The sequence below is a fragment of the Anastrepha ludens genome, chromosome 2, assembly GCF_028408465.1.
Source record: "Anastrepha ludens isolate Willacy chromosome 2, idAnaLude1.1, whole genome shotgun sequence".
Lineage (NCBI taxonomy): Eukaryota > Metazoa > Arthropoda > Insecta > Diptera > Tephritidae > Anastrepha > Anastrepha ludens.
In genome coordinates, this window is record NC_071498.1 from 66577260 (window position 1) to 66600674 (window position 23415).

The window sequence follows — 23415 nt, forward strand, 5'->3', positions numbered from 1 at the left end:
TAATACCCCAATACGAGTGCACACACACACACATATTTGCGTAGGCTAACTTCCAGCCAAGAGACCACCATCAATGCCAGCCAACCGGTCAACGCGCTTGCGGCTTGCACTCACACTCGTACTCCCACTCACATTCGCACTCACACGCCCCCTCTCAGCCACACTCAGCCACACACAGTGTAATTCACTGTTCTGCGCGCTGCTTTCGCACATCTTGGGATAGAGCAAATACTGTTAGCAATCAGATTGGAAGCGAAAATTAACGTTGACTTAAGTAGAGTGATTTATACTCAAGCATATGTATTTGTGTATGTGTGTATGTACTCATGCGTGTGAGTATGTAGTGTTTGTTTGGTCATGCGTATGTAATTATGCCTCTGCCTTGCAGCTTTGGGAATTTGGAAATGTTTAATTAAAAATTGCTCAGTACGTGATTTCCTCGCTTATGAGCTTAAATATGACTTTTGACTGGTGATAATGAACTTAACGATGAAATTTGCATAGTGTGGAGGGAAATATATTCAAAAAGTAATGAATTGTGAAATACAATAACAAGGGAGCGATTGCAGAATTAAGAGTCTATTATAAAAAAATCTTTGTAACTCATCCTGCACGGAACCTAACTCGTTCTGCACAAAAGAGGCATCATATAGAGATATCTTGAGGACCTGGACTACGGTGATAGGCAGATTCGTCTTTCTTAAAAACTCACTATCGTGCAAGCGAAGGCGGACCGACAGGCGGCTGGCGCGCACTGTCGTACTGTTGGAGGTCAATATCGCCAAGACGAAGCCTATGAGAGTCAACTACAATAAAGCAAGACATAGAATGCTTGATGGCAGAGCCTACAATCTTTCGTCAACAAACACCTGTTTGTCTGTAGAATATTCTGGTCGAACACCATCAGCAATGACGCGCTGTTCCTCAACAAATGAGGAACTCATCCTATAGCAAATCGAACGTAGAAGGTGGCGATGGAGAGGTCACACGCTTAGAAAATCCTCAGATAGCATAACGAGAATGGCACTGGACAAGAACCCACAAGGGTGTAGAGGTCGTGGTCGGCAAAGAATACTTGGAGAAATTCGATGTTGCGCGTGCTAGCGGGTCTTTGCGAAGTTCTATTCTAACATTGTTTTCGACCAGGTATATAACGTCAAGTTCACTCACGTCTAGCAGCAATTCTAGTACCAAATAATCGATTATAATATGGTTCATCAAAACAGTAGGCAACAGGATTAGCTGGACCCAGACCGACTGTTATGACCGAGTGTCCAACATATAAGTCAAACAGCATTGCTAACTGCATTCTATTTACCAACCAAGTCTAGGGAGGTCTGAAGAAAAGAGTATTCAGAGCATCAGAGGGTGTGGTTCCAAGATCGCCCCTGATACATATAAGCGGCATACGTGTAATGCTCTGAAACAGATTTCTAATCATAGTCTTGTCGGAAGCCGCCCATCAGACTATAATTCCGTCAAGGAGTATAAGTCTGATAATGGTCGCATACAGCTAGAGAGTGTTCTTCGGAGAAAGACCCCATCTGTCATCTGCCTCATATGAACTTTTTGCATGAAAATAGAGCAACAGTAGCTTCCCATACCATGCCCTCTACATTCATGTTCGAACTTAGTTTCTTGTCGAGAATATTTACCCTTACACCTTTTAATGATGGCTTTGCAAATTGTGGAATTTTATATTTCCTTGAGCAGAGCACTGTTTTTTAGGGTCCACTCTCAAACCGCTATTTAGTACCCATCAGACAGCTTATTAGCGCGGTCTGCATTAGATTGCTTCGAGTTGAAAGATATTTGTCACATGCGGCAACAACTATATCGTCTGCATAAGCGATAACTTTACAGACCCGACCATCGAGCACTAAAAGCATATCATTGGCGGGCAAGTTCCTCAGAAGAGAAGAAAGACTAACTAGCAGGTTGCGTAGTAGCTATCTAATTGACATATCAGCTCCAACCTTACAAAGGCCCGAGAGTATTTTCTCTGTAGAGATATTACTAAATGCACCTTCAATATCTAGGAAGGCTGCTAGAGTATATTCTTTAACTGAGAAAGAGTTTTCCATAGTGCCCACAAGTGAGTGCAGGGCAAAGTTTCCATTGAAATGTTCGTTATAATATAATGTCAGGATGGCAAACCCATTATGGATGCCTGAACTGCCGGGAAAGTGAATATCTAGAAGGAGACCCAGAGCTTCCCTACTAGATATGGTCCGCCCTTTTTTCAAGGGGACACGTTTCCGTACACCCATCAACTGAGCTACAAAAATTTCCCCACGAATTAGGTTTTGCTCGTTTAAGAGCACTTTTGTTAATTCTGAAGCTATCTTTACGTCTTAAGGGTATTGCAAGATAAAGGGAATCCAATAGTCAACAAACTTACCCAGAGTTGCATTCACAGCGATAGCCAATCGGCTGGTCAACGCACTTGTGCATGCAACCGCCATTATTCACTGCACACTCGTTCACCGCACACTTGCCCGCCGGCTCGTCTTCGCCATCTGGACAGTCCTTTTTGCGATCGCAAACTTTGGAAAGCGGGATACACTGACCACCGCCGCAATCAAAGTGTGTTGTCGCATTGCATTTGGTGATTTTAGAAATACCTAAAAGCAGATAAGAAAAAAAATTTAAGCATGCGAAAGTTCGATTTCTTATATAATTCAAAATTTTAAGTCTATTAAATTCTTCAACTTACCACAATTTTGCTCATCGCTACGATCCGCACAATCGGCCTCGCCATTGCACGTTAAATGTCCTGCTATGCAGGTGTGATCGCCGCACTGGAATTGATCCGGTCGACATGTCGTATTGCGGCAATTTGCCTGCAGTTCGTCATCACCATGAGGACAATCCTTCTCGCCGTCACACAACCAGTTGTGATGAAGGCAGGTAATGCGATCGCGGCATTGAAACTCGTGCGGCAGGCATGGCGTTATGACATGGGTGGCGTTCTTGTTGCACGATTGCTGAAATACCAACAAGAAGAAAAAAGGAAGATTATTGAAAAATTTTAAAAGTGAATTCGTCATTTTGTTAAAAGAAAAATAAGTACGTGTACATACAGGGTGGCTGATGAAAGCCGCTACCAAAAAAAAATTGAATAACTTTTTTTCTTTTTAAGTTATCTGTTCCATTTTAGTTTTAATTTGCAGATTGATCTTTAAAATTTATTAAAATGGATAACTGGGACACGCAAACAAGAATTTGGATAGTCCGCCGCTATCACGCACTGGAGTCCGTAGTTTTGGTACAGAGAGAGTACAGGCGGATGTTTGGCGGCGATCTCCCGAGCAGATGGACCATAATGAGACTGGTGAATAATTTTGCTGAGCAAGGAACAGTCGCAAGAAGGCATTATCATCGAAACCCACCAGTTCGGACGGAGGAAACGATCGCTGCTGTAGCTGCAGCTATACAAAGCAATCCAAGGGTTTCAACAAGAAGCTTATCTGCTCAACTTGGTGTCAGCCGACAGTCTTTGCAAACAATAATGCACAAAGATTTAGACTTATTTCCCTACAAAAGTCAAATGGTTAACAAACTGAATGCAGCAGACTTGCCGATTCGCTTGAAATTTTGCCAGAAGATCCTGCAAATGGTGGAAGAAGACCAAAACATGTTAAACTGCCTTTTCATGTCTGACGAGGCCCATTTCGATTTAAACGGCAATGTGAACAAACAAAATTGTCGAATATGGAGTACTTCTAACCCACAGATACTCCACGAGACGGAATTACATCCTCTTCGCGTGACAGTGTGGTGTGCGGTTTCTTCACGCTGTATTGTCGGGCCTTATTTTTTTGAAGAAAATGGTCACACCTTTACGGTTACTGGAGACCGTTATTTGAAAATGCTGAAAGAATTTTTCTATCCAGAACTACGCCGAAAGAGAATTCCTTTCAACTCTGTGTGGTTTCAACAAGATGGGGCAACGTCTCACATAGCCCAGACTGTTATGACAGAGTTGCGACGAAAATTTCCCAATAAACTGATTTCAAGAAACTCCGAATTTCGTTGGCCCCCCAGGTCGCCTGACCGTACTGCACCTGACTTTTTCTTGTGGGGTTTATGTAAACAAGAAGTTTATAAAACAAAGCCAACAAATTTGGATGAACTAAAACAATCCATTCGGGCAACAATTGCGGCTATTCCTGTCGCAACTCTCAAAGCAGCAATGAACAACTTTTTACTAAGATGCCGCACTTGTGTTAACGAGCATGGGGGGCATTTAAATTCAATTATTTTTAAAACTAGTTAAGCTACATTTAATAAAATTTAATGACCTTCAACTTAAAAAAAAAATAAATGAATTCCATACACTAAAAAAAAAGTTATTTGAGTTTCTTAATGCAGCAAAATTCATCAGCCACCCTGTATATAAAAAAAAATGTACGCAATAAATTTTACTTCAAACGAGAAATATAGAGTGAGATAATTGTTTTTGGTGTAGGTAAGTTTTAAGCAGATACTACTTTTAGGGCATGGAAGAGACAAATATTGTACTACAACCTAATAAATATATTCATTGAAAAGTTGCGTACATATTTGATACAGATACGATTTGTAAAGTGTTCTATATTTCATAATATTTTGCGAATAAGAAAAAAATAATAAAAAATAATTAAATTAATTTATATATTTTGTTAATTTCTCAAACGTACAGAGATTCACGCCGCTCTTAAAAGATACAGTTAAAAAAGGCTGGCTAGGAACAAAAACCGGGATCATTATACCATGATAACTCTAAGCTTAGGAAATCGTGTGCGACGCCTGGCCAACTCGGTACTTTGACTCCGGAACCGAATATTCATGGTGTGAAAGTGACTGGCGCCGGCTAGCAGGAGAAATAAACGACTGGCGCGCTTTGCTAAGCTCGGTCAAAATTGCTTAAACAGTTATCGCGCCAATCAAGAAGAAGAAGAAGAAGAAGAAGAAGAAGAAGAAGAAGAAGAAGAAGAAGAAGAAGAAGAAGAAGAAGATAAAGTGATGTTGTGTGGTTGTTGGAACGTATGGAGTATTTTTCCCGCCAACAATTATTTCGTTCGCCGATGGCATCAACAGAAAAAACAACCTGAATGTGGAGCAAAACACGTCACATGCCAGTGCCAAGCACCCACCTAAAGAATCAACGCAATTGGATGGCAATTTTATGAAATTTGGTAAAGATGCTCTGCTATAAGTAGTGTAAATTGTATAAAAGGGGGAAAAACATATTGAGTGCTTGCCCTCATATAGGGATTAAAAATTAAAATTTTTTCGTGCTAGTCGTTTTTTCTTTAAATTGTAGGTGAACTAATTGTTGGCCTATGTCGGCTTTGCTTTTCATAGGCTTTGTTCTTTGTCAAAAACTAAAAAAAATATTTATAGTAAAAAAGTTTAATTTAAAAATTCATATTGGTTATACTGAAACAAAATCAAAGATAGTAAAATTGAAATTAGTAAACATGTTTTTTTATTTTATTTAATTTTTTTTTTTATTTTGAAATTTATTTATTTATTTATTTAATGAAATATAATTAGAAATAACTATATTACAAAAAAGAGGCACCAGCTAGTAAGAGTATCGGCCCAATTTATAAAAAAGTTTTTACAACAAAATTTTGTTCGATAAAAAATACGAAAAACAAACAAAAATAGAAAAAATTTTTAGTAAAAGTTTATTTTTAAATTAAAAAATTTATAAAATTCCATATTTTTATATGGGTATTATTCAAAAAAAAAAGGTTAAGTTAAGAAAAAATTGTTTTGTAAAAACTTTTGTATAAATTTAAAAATTGTATAAAACAGTTTTAAGTAAAATGAAAAAAAATTAATTGAAATTAAAAAAAAATGTTAGGTAAAAAGTTTTTTATAAATTAGATTTTTTTTAATTTTACGATTTTTAATTTCTTTTTAGTAATAACCATATGAAAATCTGTAATTTTTCTGCAAAATGACATCTAACTTTTTATGAAGATAAGGATTCTTCTGCACGAATGATTTCAATTTGTGATTTATATGGAAAAACCACTCAACACCGGCAGAAAAAAAATCGTCAAAAATCAACGCGTTTTTTGAGTCACTTGAAACTTACATTTTATAAATACATATAATAATTGTTTAGACTTAATTGAGTGTTTGGCTGAGCTTCTCTTTCTATTTATGGTGTGCGTCTTGTTGTTTTTCCACTAATGGAAGAACCTACAGTTTTAAGCCGACTCCGAACGGTAGATGATTTTTTATGTGCAGGTTTTTCATGGCAGAAATATACTCCGAGTTTTGCCATTGCTTACCGTGAGGTGACCGCTATTAGAAAATATAACTTTTTTTATCATTTTGTTGTTTCAAACACGAAGCTTCGAATCTTTCGCACGTCCGAATGGTAGTCACGCACCAACCCATTCGGCTACGGCGACCTTGAAACTTAAGTTTTATATACCAGAATTTAATGGTCTATAAAACCGCATACTCGAGAGTTTTCTAAAGATTCCGATTAACAATTTTGATGAATACTTTTTGTTATTTTTTTAATTTACACAGTTTCAAAAACTGAACCCAATTTTCACTAAAAAAAAGTATTAAAATGAAATAAGAAAGAAATAAATTGTCCAAACGAGTCCTAAAGCCCCTGTCCCATAGTCGCGTAATGCAGTATATCCATAAACTGCAGATGGAAGTTTTATTCCACCAGCGGTATTTACCGGACCTGACCTCGTTTGGTATTTCTTTGTTTGTATTAATGTATAGTAGACTGCTCTTTCAGAATTGCGGCTCACTTCAGCTAAATGGCTCAAAAATTTCCTTGATTCTTTCTTAGCCTTAAAATGTAATCGGTTTTATTTTGGCAAGGTATCCATACATTTTCAGAGAGGAGATAAAGGGAAAGCGATTTTCATGGATGGATATGTAGTTTGAGTAATATTTTAAAGTGCAACTGAAACTGAAATTTGAAGAAGGCGAGCAAAACAAGACCGAGAGATTTAGTAACTCCTAAAACACTCAGGCTAAAAAGGCTATTGTATTCGAAGCTCTGGAAAGTAAAAGGGTTGATAGTCAAAGGGGAAAGGAGATAGGAGAGAAACAGATAGGATAGGATAGAGACTGAGGCAGAGATAGATAGTCCTTGAGAATTTTCCAGATTGGGAAAAGTGGGAAATCTGAAAATAACCTCCAGTTTGAGAGAACATATTTTATACATTCTCATGATATCGCAACCAAAAATTCATAGTCATTTACACAGAAAATTGCTCCTCTCTAAGCAAGACAGGCGAATCGGTTTCTGTTGTTGTTGTTGTTGTTGTAGCAGCATAAACATTCCCCATTTTTACATACGGGGAATGCTGCTGGAGTGACAGTCCTTGGCCGGATATAAATCAGGGTCGTTTCGGTAACGTAGTGCCGACTGTGGTGGAAACGGCAAATCGTTTCCACAATGAATCCAATGGTGGTCATATGCCTACCAAGTCTTAGAAGAAAGTTCGACAGTTTTCTGTTCGGGCTTGTCAAAAAACACTTTGCAGTTTTGCAGAGTTCTAGATTCAACCATCGCTGTTTATGTAAACTGCATACATAATCTCTGATGCATTTCATGATTCCTGCAGAACTGATTTCGAGTATTGGCTCTCGTCCTTGTGGGGTAACCGCGGATCCACAGTTAACCAATTCATCGGCAATTTCATTTTCTTGATCACTGCGGTGTCCTGGAATTATAATTTAAATAAAACTAAATTTTTGCAATTAACCCTAAATTTCCAGCAACAATTCAATGTTTCGCATTTGATCCAAATTCGTATTTGTTTTGCACATTAAAGAAGTTTGAAACCGATTATTTGAAAAAGTTTCTCATTTATTCCCTTTTAGTCTTCACAAAACATTAGTCTAACTAAGCAGAAAATGTGTTCACTGTAACAACAAAAACAAAAAGTTAAGGCAAAATATCCGAACAATGACTAATAGGAGCCTGCTTAGTCGAGCAACCTCCCAAGTTACTCGCCGCCCAACTCGCCCGCTGCTCGTATGGAAATTTTGCTTTATTACAACAGGAAACTTTCCACTGAAATGCCAAAATACTGAATGCTAAGTATTCTACGAGTATAAACTACATATTTGTGTAATACTACCTCCAGTTTCCACGTAGAAATTTGTTATTTTTGCATCTAACCACTCAATTTCCGGCTAAGCGAGTTGGTGCAAGGATGAAGATCGTAGGAAGATTTTCCGCTATTGCACACAAAAATGACACTGCAGATATCGCAAGTAAGCAGCACTTTTAGGAGGTTGCCTTGCAGGAGGCAAGTAGGGGGTTAACGATTTATGTGCATACTTTGAATATTTCAGCCAAACAAAGCAAAATGCCGGTGGCAAGCTGTAGGAGCGAAGGATGAGCCACTGAGCCAAATGCACAAACATAGCCAGTGTTTGTATAATAGTAAAGCGCACTTGTGTTAGAGCTAACGCTAACGGTACCTTAAGGAGTATATGGTTGGGTAGTGGCGTGCCACGAAATATGCCAAACTATGCAAGCGAGCAGTGGCGCACCCCGTAAAAGCATTGCTATGTAAGGTGCACGTAAATTCGCTCCTATGTATGTGTATATGTGTATGTGCATATTTACCATACGCATATATATAAATGTTGCTTGCTTTGGCGCTCAAAAATATGCAAGGTGAAGAAATTTTCGACAAGTAATTTCTAATGCTTACAGGAAGGACTGAAGCGAAGCGTTGCACAGTGATATTCTAAAAAAATAACAAAATGGTCTAGTTTGGCGCATTTCAATGCAAAAACTAAATGTAATAGCCAAATAGAAGTTCCTGTAGCTATTAAGAATCTGCTGCGGAACGTAACGAAGGTGATTGTTTCAATAATATTTACATTGAGGTACACTGAAGTCCATGCAACATATCCGCGAAGTTGGATATAAATATGATGAATCCAAAAATCTCAATTCGCATTGAGCTGTTGAAACTTTTCAACTATTTAAAATGTCTGAAATAAACTTGTAAGTGACCAAACATTTTCCAAACACTCAAGTAATATTTCCCATAGCACTTAAGGCCAAGAAAGAGGACTTAAATGATAGGTGAAAACTGGTAGGAATTCATTACTCCGCTGCAAACTTTATACTTTTTTAAAAATCTCAGCAGCCGAGGAAAAGAGAGACTGTTTCGTTCATTTTTATGCTGAAAACAGTGACCGACGTACGTAGTCCCTTACCGCAGCCCTTAACGAGCACAAAACTGAGCAAAACTCATCCCGTAGAGAAAAACTGCGTTCTTTTAGTTACATATTTACTCAATACATCGGTTTGTGTGCGTATGTGTTTCGTTGTATCTACACGAGTTGCCATTGATATTTTTGCTTACACACTTTTCCACACATCCGCGTTATCAGTTACAATTTTTCATTGTTTAATGAACCAAAGCCAAAAACCAACAAATGCAAATAGTTCATTTATCGATAATTAACATTATTCAACAGTGGTTTTAAGTTATTTTAATAAAAATTATAATTTTTCTACGGTAACACTGTGTGGTGAGAGAGCAATCAGCTGAGAGGGTTCTACGGGAATTTTCAAAAATTGTGAAATAAAATCTGCGATACTACGATACGGAAGGAAGGAATTTTTCATTTACATGGGGCTCTCATTAGTATGATCGTAACAGCTGACAGAGCACTGTGTTTACGTCGGTGACTGTTTTCAGCATTAACCTGTCAGTTCTTCATCCAAAAATGCATGGATGCGCGGAAGTGGCATACAAAATTCTTTGTACTCTCCTGATGCTCCCTATGCTGAAAAACGAAATTGAGGGAGTAACTTCAGCTACTACGTCACAAGGGTCTCGGCAGCAGAATTTTGGCTGCTCATTTCACACTTACTCCCATATCGTCCAATCATTCGTTGTTCAGACAGCAACAAAGAAACATGTCCGCAGACTGCGTTGATTTTTATATCACCAACACAATTTCAGCTTTTTCGTAAGCAAACAGCTGTCATGACACAGGATACGTGAATAAAAGTAAAAATTGTCAAATGTAAGCATCATATTAAGACCTGGCAATACATTTATGTATAATTATATATATTAAGCTCTTATACAGTTCATTCGACTTTGCAAAACTAGCTTATGAATGGCCAACATACTTCTCTTTGATTGGCGCCATAACTGTTTAAGCGATTTTGGCCGAGTTTAAAAAAATCGCGCCATTCGTTTCTTTGTTGGGCTAAGCGGCATCGGTTGGAAATACCAAGAGAATACCTTTTCCACATAATTTTTTCAACGCCGAGGAGTCCTTTCTCTTCCTCTGCTATCACCAGCTGGTACCCCATCGGGTACTCTCAGAGCCGGAACTTTTGTATCCATTCGGATGACATAACCAGCCAACGAAGCCTTTGCTCCATGTCTATGTTATCGTAAAGCTCATACAGCTCATTGTTCCATCGCCTACGATACTCGCCGTCACTAATGTGCAATGGTCCAAAAATATTCCACATAATCTTTTTCTCAAACACTCCAAGGGACGGCGCATTGGATGTTGTTATTGTTCATACGTTACAACGGGCATGGTGAAAGCCTAACAGGGTGTTACTTACGTTCGTCGAAAGAGGACTTTGCTGCTCAATTGCCTAGTTCAAAGTAGCACTTGTTGGTAAGAGAGATTCTCCGTTGAATTTCACGGCTGATGGCTACGGACGATACGTAAATATAGACTTTTCGCTTAGAAACTTCACTTGTCCAGCTTTTAGTGAGTTGAAAAATTCATTTCGCCCTGTGAGTGTGTGAATACCTGAGGCAGGTGTGTATTGCTCAACTTCCTTCGAGTTTTGGCGTTGAGGCACCATAATAAGCCTCTGTGAAACGCTAGTATAACGAACTCCAATGTGGCCGTCGATACTTGGAATCTGAATTTGGTGAAAACCGTCCAAAAACGTTTGATGCGTCACAAACGATGATGTGCTGAATTAATAACCCAAGTCCGTCATGTGACATGTTGCGAAATAGATGCATGCTTGGACATTAGTGGTACCGACAAACATTTAATATTGCATGCAAATTTGGTCGTCAAGACGATTTGTTCTAGTTGGATACTGCATAATTTGACAGTTCGGGAAAAAAACTATTTTCGATTGATATAAAGAAATGGTGCAGAAATTCTGATATCGCAAAATGTGACTTATCTCGGATCTCGCCATGAGAGCCGGAAACAAAACAGAAATCGAGAGTGTGGGTGTTTCAATACGAGTCTAGTCTAACAAAAGTTGTTCTCAGAAAACCCACTGTAAAGCAAATTGTTTTCGGTAAATCTGGTCATGTTGCAACTGCATCACCAGAGGAACTTAAAACAGTCAATTCGAGTGGTACACAATCATTCGTTTGCCAGAAGTTTTGGAAGAATCAACTAAAATAAAGCGCTAAAAACGTGTCATTCTTCTGCAGACCAATGTGAGCTCTCACGTATCGGCTACCACGAGAGAGTTTTTGAGCACTCAAAAGATAGAATGAATGGATAATCCGCCTTAAATCTCATATTTGGCACCTCCTTCCCGAACATCAAAAATGAAATGCGAGACCATAGTTTTTCAATGCCTGTAGAAGCTGTTGACAGCCTTTAAACAGCTCGTTTTGGGGTTATCCACTTGTGATAGTTCAAAGTGCTTTGAAAATTGGTTCAAGCAAATGCAGAAGTGTATTGACTTGCAGGGAAAGTATTTTTATTCTTATTTTAACTGTTTACTGTCATTATTAGATGCAAAATATAAAAGATTCTCGTCGTATTTAATGTTCCTTACTTTATGTAGAACAAAAGTGTTCAAAGTTTCCTTGCTAGATAATTTCGTTTAAAGTTTCATATCTCCGTTAGTTTTTCTCTCAATAACTTTAAATTTTGGCCCAACATTTAGAAATCATCAACTCACAAGCGAGGTTGGCAGGCTGATAGAGGCTGCAGATGGTCAAGACTGATGTTACCTGTCATGTCCGACCGACTGCCGCAGATCCTCCTGTCATTAAGCAGAATGGACTGTATGGACTATGGGCGAGGCACATGGAAAAGATAGACATCTCAAACAGAGCACTCTGTCCAGCATGTGGAGAGGAGGATGAGACGGTGGACCACTTTCCTTGCGTCTGCCTGGCCTTTGCTTGAATCAGGCTTGAGGTCTTTTGTACTGATGTGTTAAGAAGCGACCACCTTGGCTCTTTGGCACCACAAGATCTACTCAGATTTCTGCGGAGGTCGGGTACATTTAAAGAAAATTATAAAGGGAACCCGAGTGCAGTACAAAGGATTTAATGCTGTCTGAGTGCTGTAGTTTGTCCTGACAAAAAATTCTTTAGAAAAATTTACAAAAAGAATTTTACTTTGCTTGACTCTTTCGATTAAAGTTCTATAACTCCGAAAGATTTCCCCTGATTTCATTGAAATTTGGACATAGAATTTAGGAAGGATTTGAAAAATGTAAAAAAACACAAAAGTTATTTTTACAAAATAAATATGCCACAAATGCCTAGGTTGCCCATCAGATCGAATGCATGAAATTCATAGCAAGAAGTAATAAAGTGGAAAAAGGACCAGACAGCTCACAATGCTCCCACATGGTAAAGTACATAAATATCGAAGTAGAAAACCAAATATAGAAACAAAACAAGAATAAGCTTTTAGATTTACAAAAAATGTTGCAGACTACTTTTAGGCAGAAATGCACTTAAAATACAAGCAAATTTGTTTGCGAGCGCGCGGAATAATACCGAAATAAAACTTTGCAGACGGCAAACTGAACCACGTCAGACTTTTATACTCCTGCGAGTGATAATTCAAGGAGCTGATACGTGGTATGCAGTACTGACTTAAGCTGCTGCAGTGCCGATTTGGGAGTGTAATGAAAAGCAGTACACTGAGGAAAAACAAGTAAAAAGAAAATGTGCTTCAAACTGTTGCGGTAGAAGATTGGCAAAGGAGTGAAAAAGTCGAGGAAGAGTGGAAAAGTTAGTAGGATTAGTGCAAGAGAAAAAGGTGCAAGAAAGAAGAACATTGCAAGGCAGTGGCTGTCGTAAATACCAGTGATGCTTTTTAATAAACAATGCGAGCACTAAAATCGAACAAGAAAAACAGTAAGGTACCCAAAAAGAAAAAATATAAAAACAAAAAAGAGAAGTCGAAAAATAAAAAGTATCAAAGCAAGAAAAAAGTAAATAAAATAGATAAAAAAACTCTTATTGCCGTCAAAGTCTAGTAGTGGAAAACTCCCAGCAGCCAAAGCGCAAACAACTTTTCCCATTACAGCGAGTCCAGCATCAGGGAATCGGAGGGCAGCGACTAAAACACGCTTGAGTGCGATGCAAAAGAAGAACAAGAAGAAGAAAAAGAAGCAAAAAGGAAGAAGTTCAATGCTAAGCGTATATAGGTATAATACATTTAGTGGAATTTGTGCCCGTATAGAATTAACCCACTGCCATGGCGTGGAGCTGACGCCTAAACCGACGAGCACAAATTAAGGTGCAGCGATGCCAACAAAATACGCCAATAATCCGCGCTATCAGCAATTTGCAGAATGAGTGCAAGAAAGGGTATTAAACCTGCAAGTATGCGAGTAACTGAGTTGCCTTGTATAGTACATTGGGAAGCGCCCAACAACACAAAGAATCACAGGGAAAAAATGAACAAGTAGCCACTCAAACGGCAGTAACACTAACAGAAACAAGAATAACAGCAGCAGCAGCGGCGTCATTAAAAACATTGGCATCGCAAAGCAGCAAACTACTTTAACCGCAGCGAAAACATGCATCCTTCGCACAAGAAGAATGCACAGCGCGTCCAGTTGCCCGACGCTACTCAGCTGCTAGTTTAGCTTAACTGGACGCCCTGCCGCCGCTCGATTTGCGGCGCTTGTGTACGCCTGATTGCTGGAAAATACGCTGGAGATTAATTACACACAATAAATAAAAGTTTGAGTGGGCGTGGTGCACCAAAGGGAGCAGCAGCATAGCACCATTCACCACGTGCCTGCAGCTGCTCCGGCTCCTGCTCGCTGCGGGTGCTTGTACTTCCCTGCTAATCCTTTGGCTTGTGTGTTATTTTAAAAGCACAAAATTGCGATAGAGTTGCACTAACATTTACTTGTTTTTCTTTTTGCACTTTTTGTGGACTTTTTTTGCTTTTCTAAAAGTTACATGCCTGCGAAGCGCCGAACTTCAAAACAATGTCCGTGTTTGTGTATGTGTAGATACACGAGCTACAAATACAAAGACGAAATAACAGCGGCATTTGATGTATGTAACTGAATAACACGACCAACTCATTTGCGGTCTGCGAGCAACACTTTCAAAGTAAAAAGTCATATGAAAGTTTAATTTTACTTTGTTGTTTTTTTTTATTTTTTTCTTTTTGTTTTGTTTATTTCATTCATGTTTTGTTGTTGTTTAATTGGCGAGCAGCAGAGGCGAGGTTTGGTTGTTAATTTAGGTTTTGTTTTCGTTAACAATTTCATAGACAGGAAAATTGTATGCGAAGGGTGATCAAAAAGTATGCAAAATAAGTCAGTTTGAAAAAGAATAGTAAGATGAAATTTATTTTTGGGTAATTTTGCGGTTTTGGAACTGATGGCAAAATTAATTTTTGGGATAAGGAGGCTGAAGTAGAGAAAGTTCGCATGCCTGCCTTTCATTTGGCGATGTTTTTGACGGCACGACATGCACACAAGTTCAAGTCATGGCTCCAAATCGAAGTCCAAAATTTCAAGTATTTTCACGAGAATGCCTTTCTGCGCTTTCTATAAAGGAAAAATTCCAGGCACTTTGTGAGAGTTTAAAAATACGCTAAACTTAAGTAAACCTTAACGTGCAATGATCGTTAGTTTAGATTAGATTGGGGTAGATTAGGTTGATACTTTTGGTAAGTTAAAATAAAGTTAGATTAGATAAGGTTCGGATAGTTTCGCTTGTATTAGCTTAGGTTAGTTTCGTTTATGTTATGCTATGTCAGTTATGTTTTTCTCATTAGGGTTAAGTTGTATTTTGTTATGTTTGCCATTGTAGCTTATGTTATGTTATGATACTTTATATTATGTTATGTCATGTTATGTTATGTTATGTTATGTTATGATACTTTATATTATGTTATGTCATGTTATGTTATGTAATGTTATGTTATTTTCGAAATCAATACATCATTAATTTTCAGATAGAGAATAAGCTGTGGAATTAACCGGCGATCCTATTTCATAACTTTTTTCACACTTGCCGATCACTTTTTTACGCTTTACGGCGCACAGTGGAATTGCATGAAGTTTTAATCGAAACATATTTGCTAAATACCATAGGCAAGTTTTCGCTAAAATTACGTAAAAGAATTCCTATGAAATAGTTCGTTCTGCAGCTCACATTCTGCCAATTTAAAACTCTTTTTCTGACTTCCCGTCGCCTGATTTTTCTCCATTGCACAAATGCGTGAAAGTATGTGTTAACATGTATACATTTTTAATTTAACTTTGTTCATTGTAACTTTTGTAACATACTTCCACTACTACACTCGCACTTAACGTGTCTCAGTGGCACTTTGAAGTACACTTTATTGAACAGCAATATAGTCACACAGTCACATTTGTTCGCATCCACCACCACACATACTTGCACATATACGTAATACGTGCACACATATGTACTAGAATATCGACATACAAAACTTTCTCTGTTGCTGTTGCAAGCAATTGAGATTGGTTTTTAATGAGCCCATGAGTATAATTTTTATTTTTTGTAAAGTTTTACAAGTAAGTAGCGAAGAATTGCGCTGGGAAAGACAAATCGGTATGCGAGTAGAGTTGAAATTTGTGGACCAATTATTTTTTGCAAATAAATTATTTTCTTAATTTAAAATTCGCTAACGAACATTAATGCGCCTTCGAGTATTTCGTGCTGCTGAAAAGTTCTTCAGGGTTCCGGAGTAGTAATCTTAGTTTCAGGTGAAGCTGGAAAATGAACAACTTAATACTGACTTTTTATTAATATTAATATTAGATGAAGACTGATGCAACCGGAATTCATACAACGATAGCGCTGGTTACTCGTGTATGAGATTTTATAACATATTTGTTCGTATGTGAAGTTTTGTGAGAATTAAATTTCCATACAGATGGTTCCAAACTAGAGGATAGGGTTGGCTATGGAGTATTTTCGAAGGAATTTGTACTTGAACTATCCGTTCGACTACCAGACTACTGCAGGGTCTATCAGGCAGAAGTTCTACCATTATTGGCATTGCTTTTCGTAATTCAAAGTCAAAAAATTGAAATTATGCTTTGTATGAAGAAACTGCGCAACACTGTAAGAAAAAAAAAATTATCAAAATCATGGAGAATTTTAGCCACTTGAAATTTGCACTTATTTACATATACTAAAATCCATTAGGCTATAACAGTATGCACAAAATTGTTCTTTAAATTCTGATTAAAAGTATACAATTTTTTTCTAGAAACTTGCTAAATTTTTATACATTTTTTACCAAGTCTGAAACTTTTCCTTATTTGTTGTGAAATTAACTGTGTTTTTATAAAAAACTAATGAAAGTTAAAAAAAAAAATAATAAAACAAAAGTAGTCCAAAGTGGTTAAAAAGTTGTGGCATTGTCTTTTTTCGCGTGCGGCACCAAATAGTTCTGTTAACCGGACACTTTCCTCTGGCAAACATTTTTCCCTATAACAAAACTTAGACATCGGAGGAAATTATTCTTCACCTGAGCGGACATCTCTCTTGGGCTGCCAAAAGTTGACTGACGGTGGTAAATATCCGTCCAAGAAAGGTTTCTGCGTTCCGATTGATGCTGATTGCAGCTGCGTCTTTACGTTAAAGAAATTCTGAACGCAAAGCCAAATAGTTGAGACGGTAAATCTTACAGTAGCTGACCACGCACTGGAGTGTAAGCTGTACAAAACACTGTACAGGTTGGGCTTTAAGCAGCACCTAATATACGCCAGCGATAAAGCAGCGAAAGCTGTGATTGCATTAACCCGGATTGTGATAAATGCGAAAGATCATAAGCAGGCTTCTATTGTACTTAGCTATATGCTATGCCGGCCTAGGTCGAAGCAACAAACTGCAGCTCCTACATGAAAGGCATTAAATCGGTATGTCGGAGGATGCTATATGTTATTAGTCTTCGCGAGTATGCTACCAGTTTAGCTGTTAGCTTTCGAATTCGCTGTGATAAAAAAACACCGACCGGATCCAGCACAGCTGACCAACCTAAAAACTGAACGGGAGCGCATAATCCGAGCGTGGCAAGAGGAAAGGAACAACTCTAAAAACAGATGATGGACGTAATGCTTCCTTCCGAATATCTTCAAATGGATTAATCGAAAGAAGGAACATATGACTTCTAGCTGACCCGAATACTAAGTATATAGACGTGGATGTTTGAGTTAAGCATGAAGACGACCCGCACTTTACTTTTTGTGACAACCTAGTTGAAGATACAGAGCATGTTTCCTTTGTATGCCCTCGTTTTGAGCTCGAAAGCGAAGAATTGAGTATTAGGGTTGGTAGGCCAATAATGGTTAGTAACCTAATAGATACTATGCTTAACTCAGAAGAAAATGGATCCGCTGTCAGTAATATAGCAAGAATAATAATTACTAAGCTGCGCCACGTTGAACAACAGAACAGAACTTCCTGAAGAGGAAATATACCGCTCCCCCAATCGTGAAGTAATGCTTAACGGTTGTCCCGCGGGAGGGAAACGGGCTAGGTTTTTAGTGGGTGAGTCGGAAGGCAAGTATTTTTGCCACCTCCATAAAAAAAACAGGCAGAACTTTTACTTGATCACATTCTTCTAATTTAATAAAATTTACGTAGAGGTGCACGTAATTTCTCAGTCGCCAGCTCTTTCCGTACGCTTCGTCAGCTAAGAGATACCAGAATCGTTAACTCCCGTTGTGATACAATTTAAAACTCTTCATTTTCTTTGAGTTTCATTTGCATTTTTTCGATTTTTATTTCTCCATTTGGAAAAAGGAATGAAAATGTGTGTTGGTTAGTATATACACGAAAGCACTTTTGCCAATAAACTACAATACAAAGAATTACTAAGAACATCCACCCCAATCACTGCTTCCCCACCATCACCGCATTGGCTATATTTTCATATTTCTACCTGCTAAATATTTTTCCACCAGAGTCATTATCACCCTCAGTATGTTGCAAAAGAAAAAATTTGACCATCCATAACTTCACCGAAAATGTTTTTCCACTCTTGTCATAAAATTGGTGCTGTCCTTTTATCATTCCCAACATTGTGCAATTTTGCAAAAAGCTTTTTTTTCCAAAATTTATGACATATGTGCGTATTGGTGTTACTTACAAATATGCAGTGAAAAGCTGAAAATCATGCAGTAGCGCCTAAAAGCAGGCACGGGTCGCACGTGACTTATGTGTTGTGGTAAAATGACATTTTTGGAAAGTTTCTAACACACTTTGAATATTTGTATGTAGGTATGTATGCATATTATTGTAGATAAAAAGTACAAAACAACCGAAAAAGTTCTGTACAAAATAAAAGCAAATTCCCGCAGGCATTAAAAGACAAATAATTTTCGTGAGCTATTATTTGTGGCAAGCTATATGGAAAGTTGAAAAGTCGCATTTGCAACTTCGTTAGTTATAAATATTTTTGGCAATAAAAATTCGCATAACTTTTATAAATCAAGTGGAAGATAATTTAAGTTTAATATCTCAACATTTGATTTAACTCTGTTTTATGCTTTGCAAAGCTTATCGTCGACATGGGAACAAATTGGACGCTTGGCTTGTCTTATGCGAAACTCGGTCGCTTGAGCCAGCTGGTTAATAAGCAATCTCATTGCAAAATATGTGAAGATGCGAGGGACTATTTTGTGACTTTTAGATATAAAAAATATGTGCAGAACAGGCCATTGAAAGAATTTCTTAACATCAGCGGCTACTTAAACTCATCCCGACATCAGCATGCGAATGCCAAGAAATATTTCATTTATAAAGTTACACAATGCAAAAAACATTATCTGGTACTCAAAAGAACCCACTGAAGTATGGAAAACCAAATTACCAAATTAATTTTTAAATTTTGTAACTGAGCGCTTTTCGAACACATGGAAAAATGGTTAAAATTCTTATCTGAGTGAATAACTTTGCTTGAACAACTACATTAGAATTTATTGAGGAACATTTTTGTAGTATACAGGTATTTTACTCCATTATCTTCCAACAATTGCCATCGCCTTGAACCTTACTTTGGGAATTTTTAAAAGCAATGCATTTGTAAGGTCGTTAGAGTGTTAGAATATTATACAAAATTATTCCTCGGAAAATTTTATGAGAGGTCATTTCATACGAAATTTGCATACAAAAGTCTACATATACTAAAACAGCAAACACTTCGGCAGCTCCCCATGAAATATGCAACAGTTCTTACCTCTTTTGCTCTTATACGCATTTACGTTGCGAGTGCTGCTATCAGTAAATGTATTTTTTAGTGCCCAAGAAAGGGGTTTGTCTGTTCCTAATTCACTGCATCCATAAAGTGTTGCGTAGAGATCTAGAAGGAATATGAAACTGAATGCTCCGTAATCTCTCTCTTAATTCCTGTCCTCCCTAATGGGGCACAAGTCCTCAGTGCTTAATGCTCCGTGATAGGGATGAACTATTCATTTCTGCTTTAATTACACTGAACAAAAAAGACAGTGAGAGTACATGTAGAACTTTTACTCTCTAGAGGGCTTAAGTTAATTAAAATCAAACGAGAAGTATAGGAAGGGATATTCTATCATATTCTAACCACTTGAGGGCATGCGTGCAATTCTCGCAACTGTAAATTGGTGACAAGGCCCCCAGATAAATGTTGCATACTCTAATCTAGCTCGAAGAAAGGAAATAAATAGTAATTTGAGAGTGAAAGGGTCCAAGAACTTCGAGCTATTACGCCGTATAAAACCTAGCATTGAGTAAGACGTGGATATAACAAAGTTAATGTGACTATTGAATGAAAAATGGGAGTTCTTTACACACCTAGAATTTTGAATTCATAAACAGATTGAAGTAAAATATTAGCAATACTATAAGATGACTGGAAAAATACTAAGCTTTAACTTGAAATCATTTCTAGATATTTACAGCGAAAGAGCGCATTAATTTCCGATTACAACATCATCGCAGAAAATATTTTCAAATCATCAGCATACAAAAGAAAATTGTCAAACGAAAAACAGGTACTAATATCATTAATAAATAGAACGAAGAGTAGGTAGCATAGAATACCGCCCTGTGGCACCCCTGAGGATGCAATGAAAGATTCCGCACATTCACCCTCAATCGTTCCCACACATCGTCTATAGAATAAATAAGATTTCAACCAATGAAAGAAAACATAATGAAAACGAAGCGTGGCTAATTTATGTAATATAATTGATTGAGAAATTCTGTGAAATGCTTTAGAAAGGTCCGTGTAAACACAGACGACTTGAAAACCTTCAACAAAAGTTGAAAAACAATATTCACCAAAAGCAGCCAGGTTGGAAAGTGTTGGCCTATCCAAGAAAAAACCAATGCTGAGATTAAGATTCTAGACGCAAAGTACATCTTTTCTTTTACAATTCCTTCGCAAAGTTTGGGTATGTTAGAAAGCTTCGAGGTCAGCCTGTAATTGCACACATCATTTCTTTTACCACTTTTGAAAATAGTGGTAAATAGTGCTCGAGGAAAGAGTGCTCGCAACTTCTTTTTATCGGGTTCGCTCATGCGTGCTCATGGATGCTATTTGAATGATATTACAATCAAAATTTATTTGAATAAAAGAAATCAATTGAATTTCCTCAAAAATAGTGTGTGTTTTATTTTTTCAAAAGCAATTACATCACGCTTAACGAAAAACAATTTCGGTGAGCAAATGAGCACACACACAAGCACAAAAAAAGTAATTATACTTAAAAAAATAAATTTCTAAATAGTAAAAGCAAGGCAAGAACCGGATGAGTGGATAGAAATGACAATTCTAAAGCAATGGAAATTGTTGGCGTTGCTACAGAATTTAATTTGCCGAGCAAAAATTGCAAATACGAGTGTTGAATGGAGAAGTACGTGGCGCTTTCAGTTCGCCAAATAACATCGCTGGACAAGAGAGTTGGTGCAGTAGTGCAATGAATAACCACATCAGCAGCAGGTGTTGGTGGAAAGTTAATTTAAATTTACTATCTCATACATGCATTTGAGTTTGGTGAGCACAGTTTTTATGTTGCACTTGCACCTCTTCACCACCTCGTCGCAAATGGAATTTTTAGGATTTTTTCCATTGCTACCATTTTGAACATTTCTTATTGTTTCGCAGTTGTTGTTGTTGTTGTCACTGCGCTTAAATTCTTGAGCGCCGCGCTGCTCGCCATTATCAATGATCCCTACTACAAAGCAGCAACAACAAAAACAAAAAAAGGTATGCTTTGCCTGAGTTTTGCGCGTAATAGAATGCAGCGGTCAGTGGCGAACACCAACAAGCGGCAAGGATTATGGCGACCGCAACGGCAATGACAAATACTAACGGAACTGTATGTTGGCGTGCACCTGCATAGCACTGGAAATATGTTTTTCTTACAGTGCTGCAAGCGTTTTCGTTGTCCTTTGTTCGCTGCTCGTTGTTGTTGTCGTGTCGAACTCACGTTGATGGTGCAGTTGTGCTGCCGCCGCCACTGTTGTTGGTGTTGCTGTGAAAATTGGTGTTCTCACATTCCGTACACCCAACCTGTACTTAATTAAGTTTCACTGCACAAACGCATACATTTTTATTTTTATTCTCTCTATTTTGCGCTCATTTTGTGTTTTGTGGCATTTGAAAGAATTTCCAATTGACATGGAGGTATTTTGGTTGCCAGTGTTTAGTTGGTTACAGAACACAGCTCCTGAATGTAAGGACTTGCGCAAGTTGAAAAAAAGTTTAGAAATGTTGATAAGACTTTAATTACATTGCTTAGCAAAATGGATGTTGCCAGATGTCGCTTTTACCGATTCTCGCTTAATTCGAGAGAACTAATAATTTTACTTGCATTTATGCTCATTATACTAAGGGACCAAAATCGACTTTACTTTTCCGATCGAGGAAAAATTTCATACGTATGTGAAAGTATGGATTTTATAGAGTAATGTTGCATATTCAGGCTTTCATTCACTCATAAATTGAAAATTGTAAAGGACTTTGCAGTTTCAAAGGGGAAACGTAACCAAAAGTGCCCATGGCGTATACTTCACATCATGGGGGGAAAGTTGACAGTTATGACAGAAAGTTGAATGTACATATACATATATACCATTAACATATATATTGTTTTTAAATAATTAATTGGAAATTTTTAAAAATACTTTTAGAGTACAGTTTTCAAAAAAAAAGATGGCGTAAAATTAATCATTCAATTTTTTGTAAACCTCCAATTTTAAGTATCTTTATTTTGACGCCTTATGCTCCACAAGTAGTTAAAGGAAGACATGTATATACATATATATATTTTTCCTAAATAAAAATAATGATTTTAAGTAGTGGAAATCTTTATTTGGGCCTCTACCCTTCCATTGGGCACCGGGGCCTGGCCAGACCTTCCACTTTGGACGTAAATTTAACATATTTCTATTATGGCTAACGACTTGAGCTTCCATGTAGCTTCCTAAAATTAAATTTTCTAACGATTTATGGATATAATCTTTTAAAAAGGACAGCTGCAAGCAAGGAGCTCATATTAGATTATTCTCCGCTAGTCCCATCAAACGTACATCAGAACCTTTAAGACTGTCAATCCTGTGAAGATTAGCGTTTTTCCCACATAACACCAGGCCATAACTCTGGTGTGAAAAAGTATGTTTTTATTTACTTATCAGTTTTTTGTGCAAACGATTTCCAAGTAAACGTGGCATTAAAAGGGATTTTAAGGTAGTATGAGGTCAGTTGCATACAAAAAATTATTCGCGGAATATAACGGAAAAATTTATATTTTCTTTGATACATTGTGCATTCAACAAGTGATTTTAATCGCGGATAAAGGCACGTGTTGTTAAAAAATAAATTAAAGAATCTTCGAACGCGTATAAGAGGCATATTTTGTATATTTTTTGTAAAAGTGGTAAAAATGCAACAACTGCTGCTGCAGAAATAAACACTGTTCCTGGAGAGGATACCGTGAGTGTAAAGACTGCGCAAAAGTGGTTTTCAAAATTCCGAAGTGGTAACTGCGACGTGGTGGATGCCCCGCGCGTTGGTCGCCCTGAAGTCTTTAACTCCGACGCCTTGCTCGAACTCGTAAAAGCTGAGCCAAATTTGACAGTCGATATGATAGCTCAGAGGTTAAATTCATCGCATGGAACAGTTCGCAGGCACCTGGTTCAGTTGTGAAAGGTTTCAAAGCTGAGAAAATTG

At 37.6% G+C, this 23415-nt stretch overlaps 1 protein-coding gene across 4 annotated transcripts in view; it reads right to left on the reverse strand.

Annotated features, from left to right (window-relative positions):
• LOC128871695 (very low-density lipoprotein receptor-like) overlaps positions 1–23415 on the reverse strand; it is a 228849-nt gene that overhangs the window by 138805 nt on the left and 66629 nt on the right. For all 4 annotated transcript variants that reach the window (XM_054113657.1, XM_054113656.1, XM_054113655.1 and 1 more), the window contains 2 exons: positions 2717–2987; positions 2402–2624 (listed from right to left, as the gene is read on the reverse strand). In XM_054113657.1, coding sequence (XP_053969632.1) covers positions 2402–2624; positions 2717–2987 — 494 coding nt within the window. The remainder of the gene's footprint in view (positions 1–2401; positions 2625–2716; positions 2988–23415) is intronic.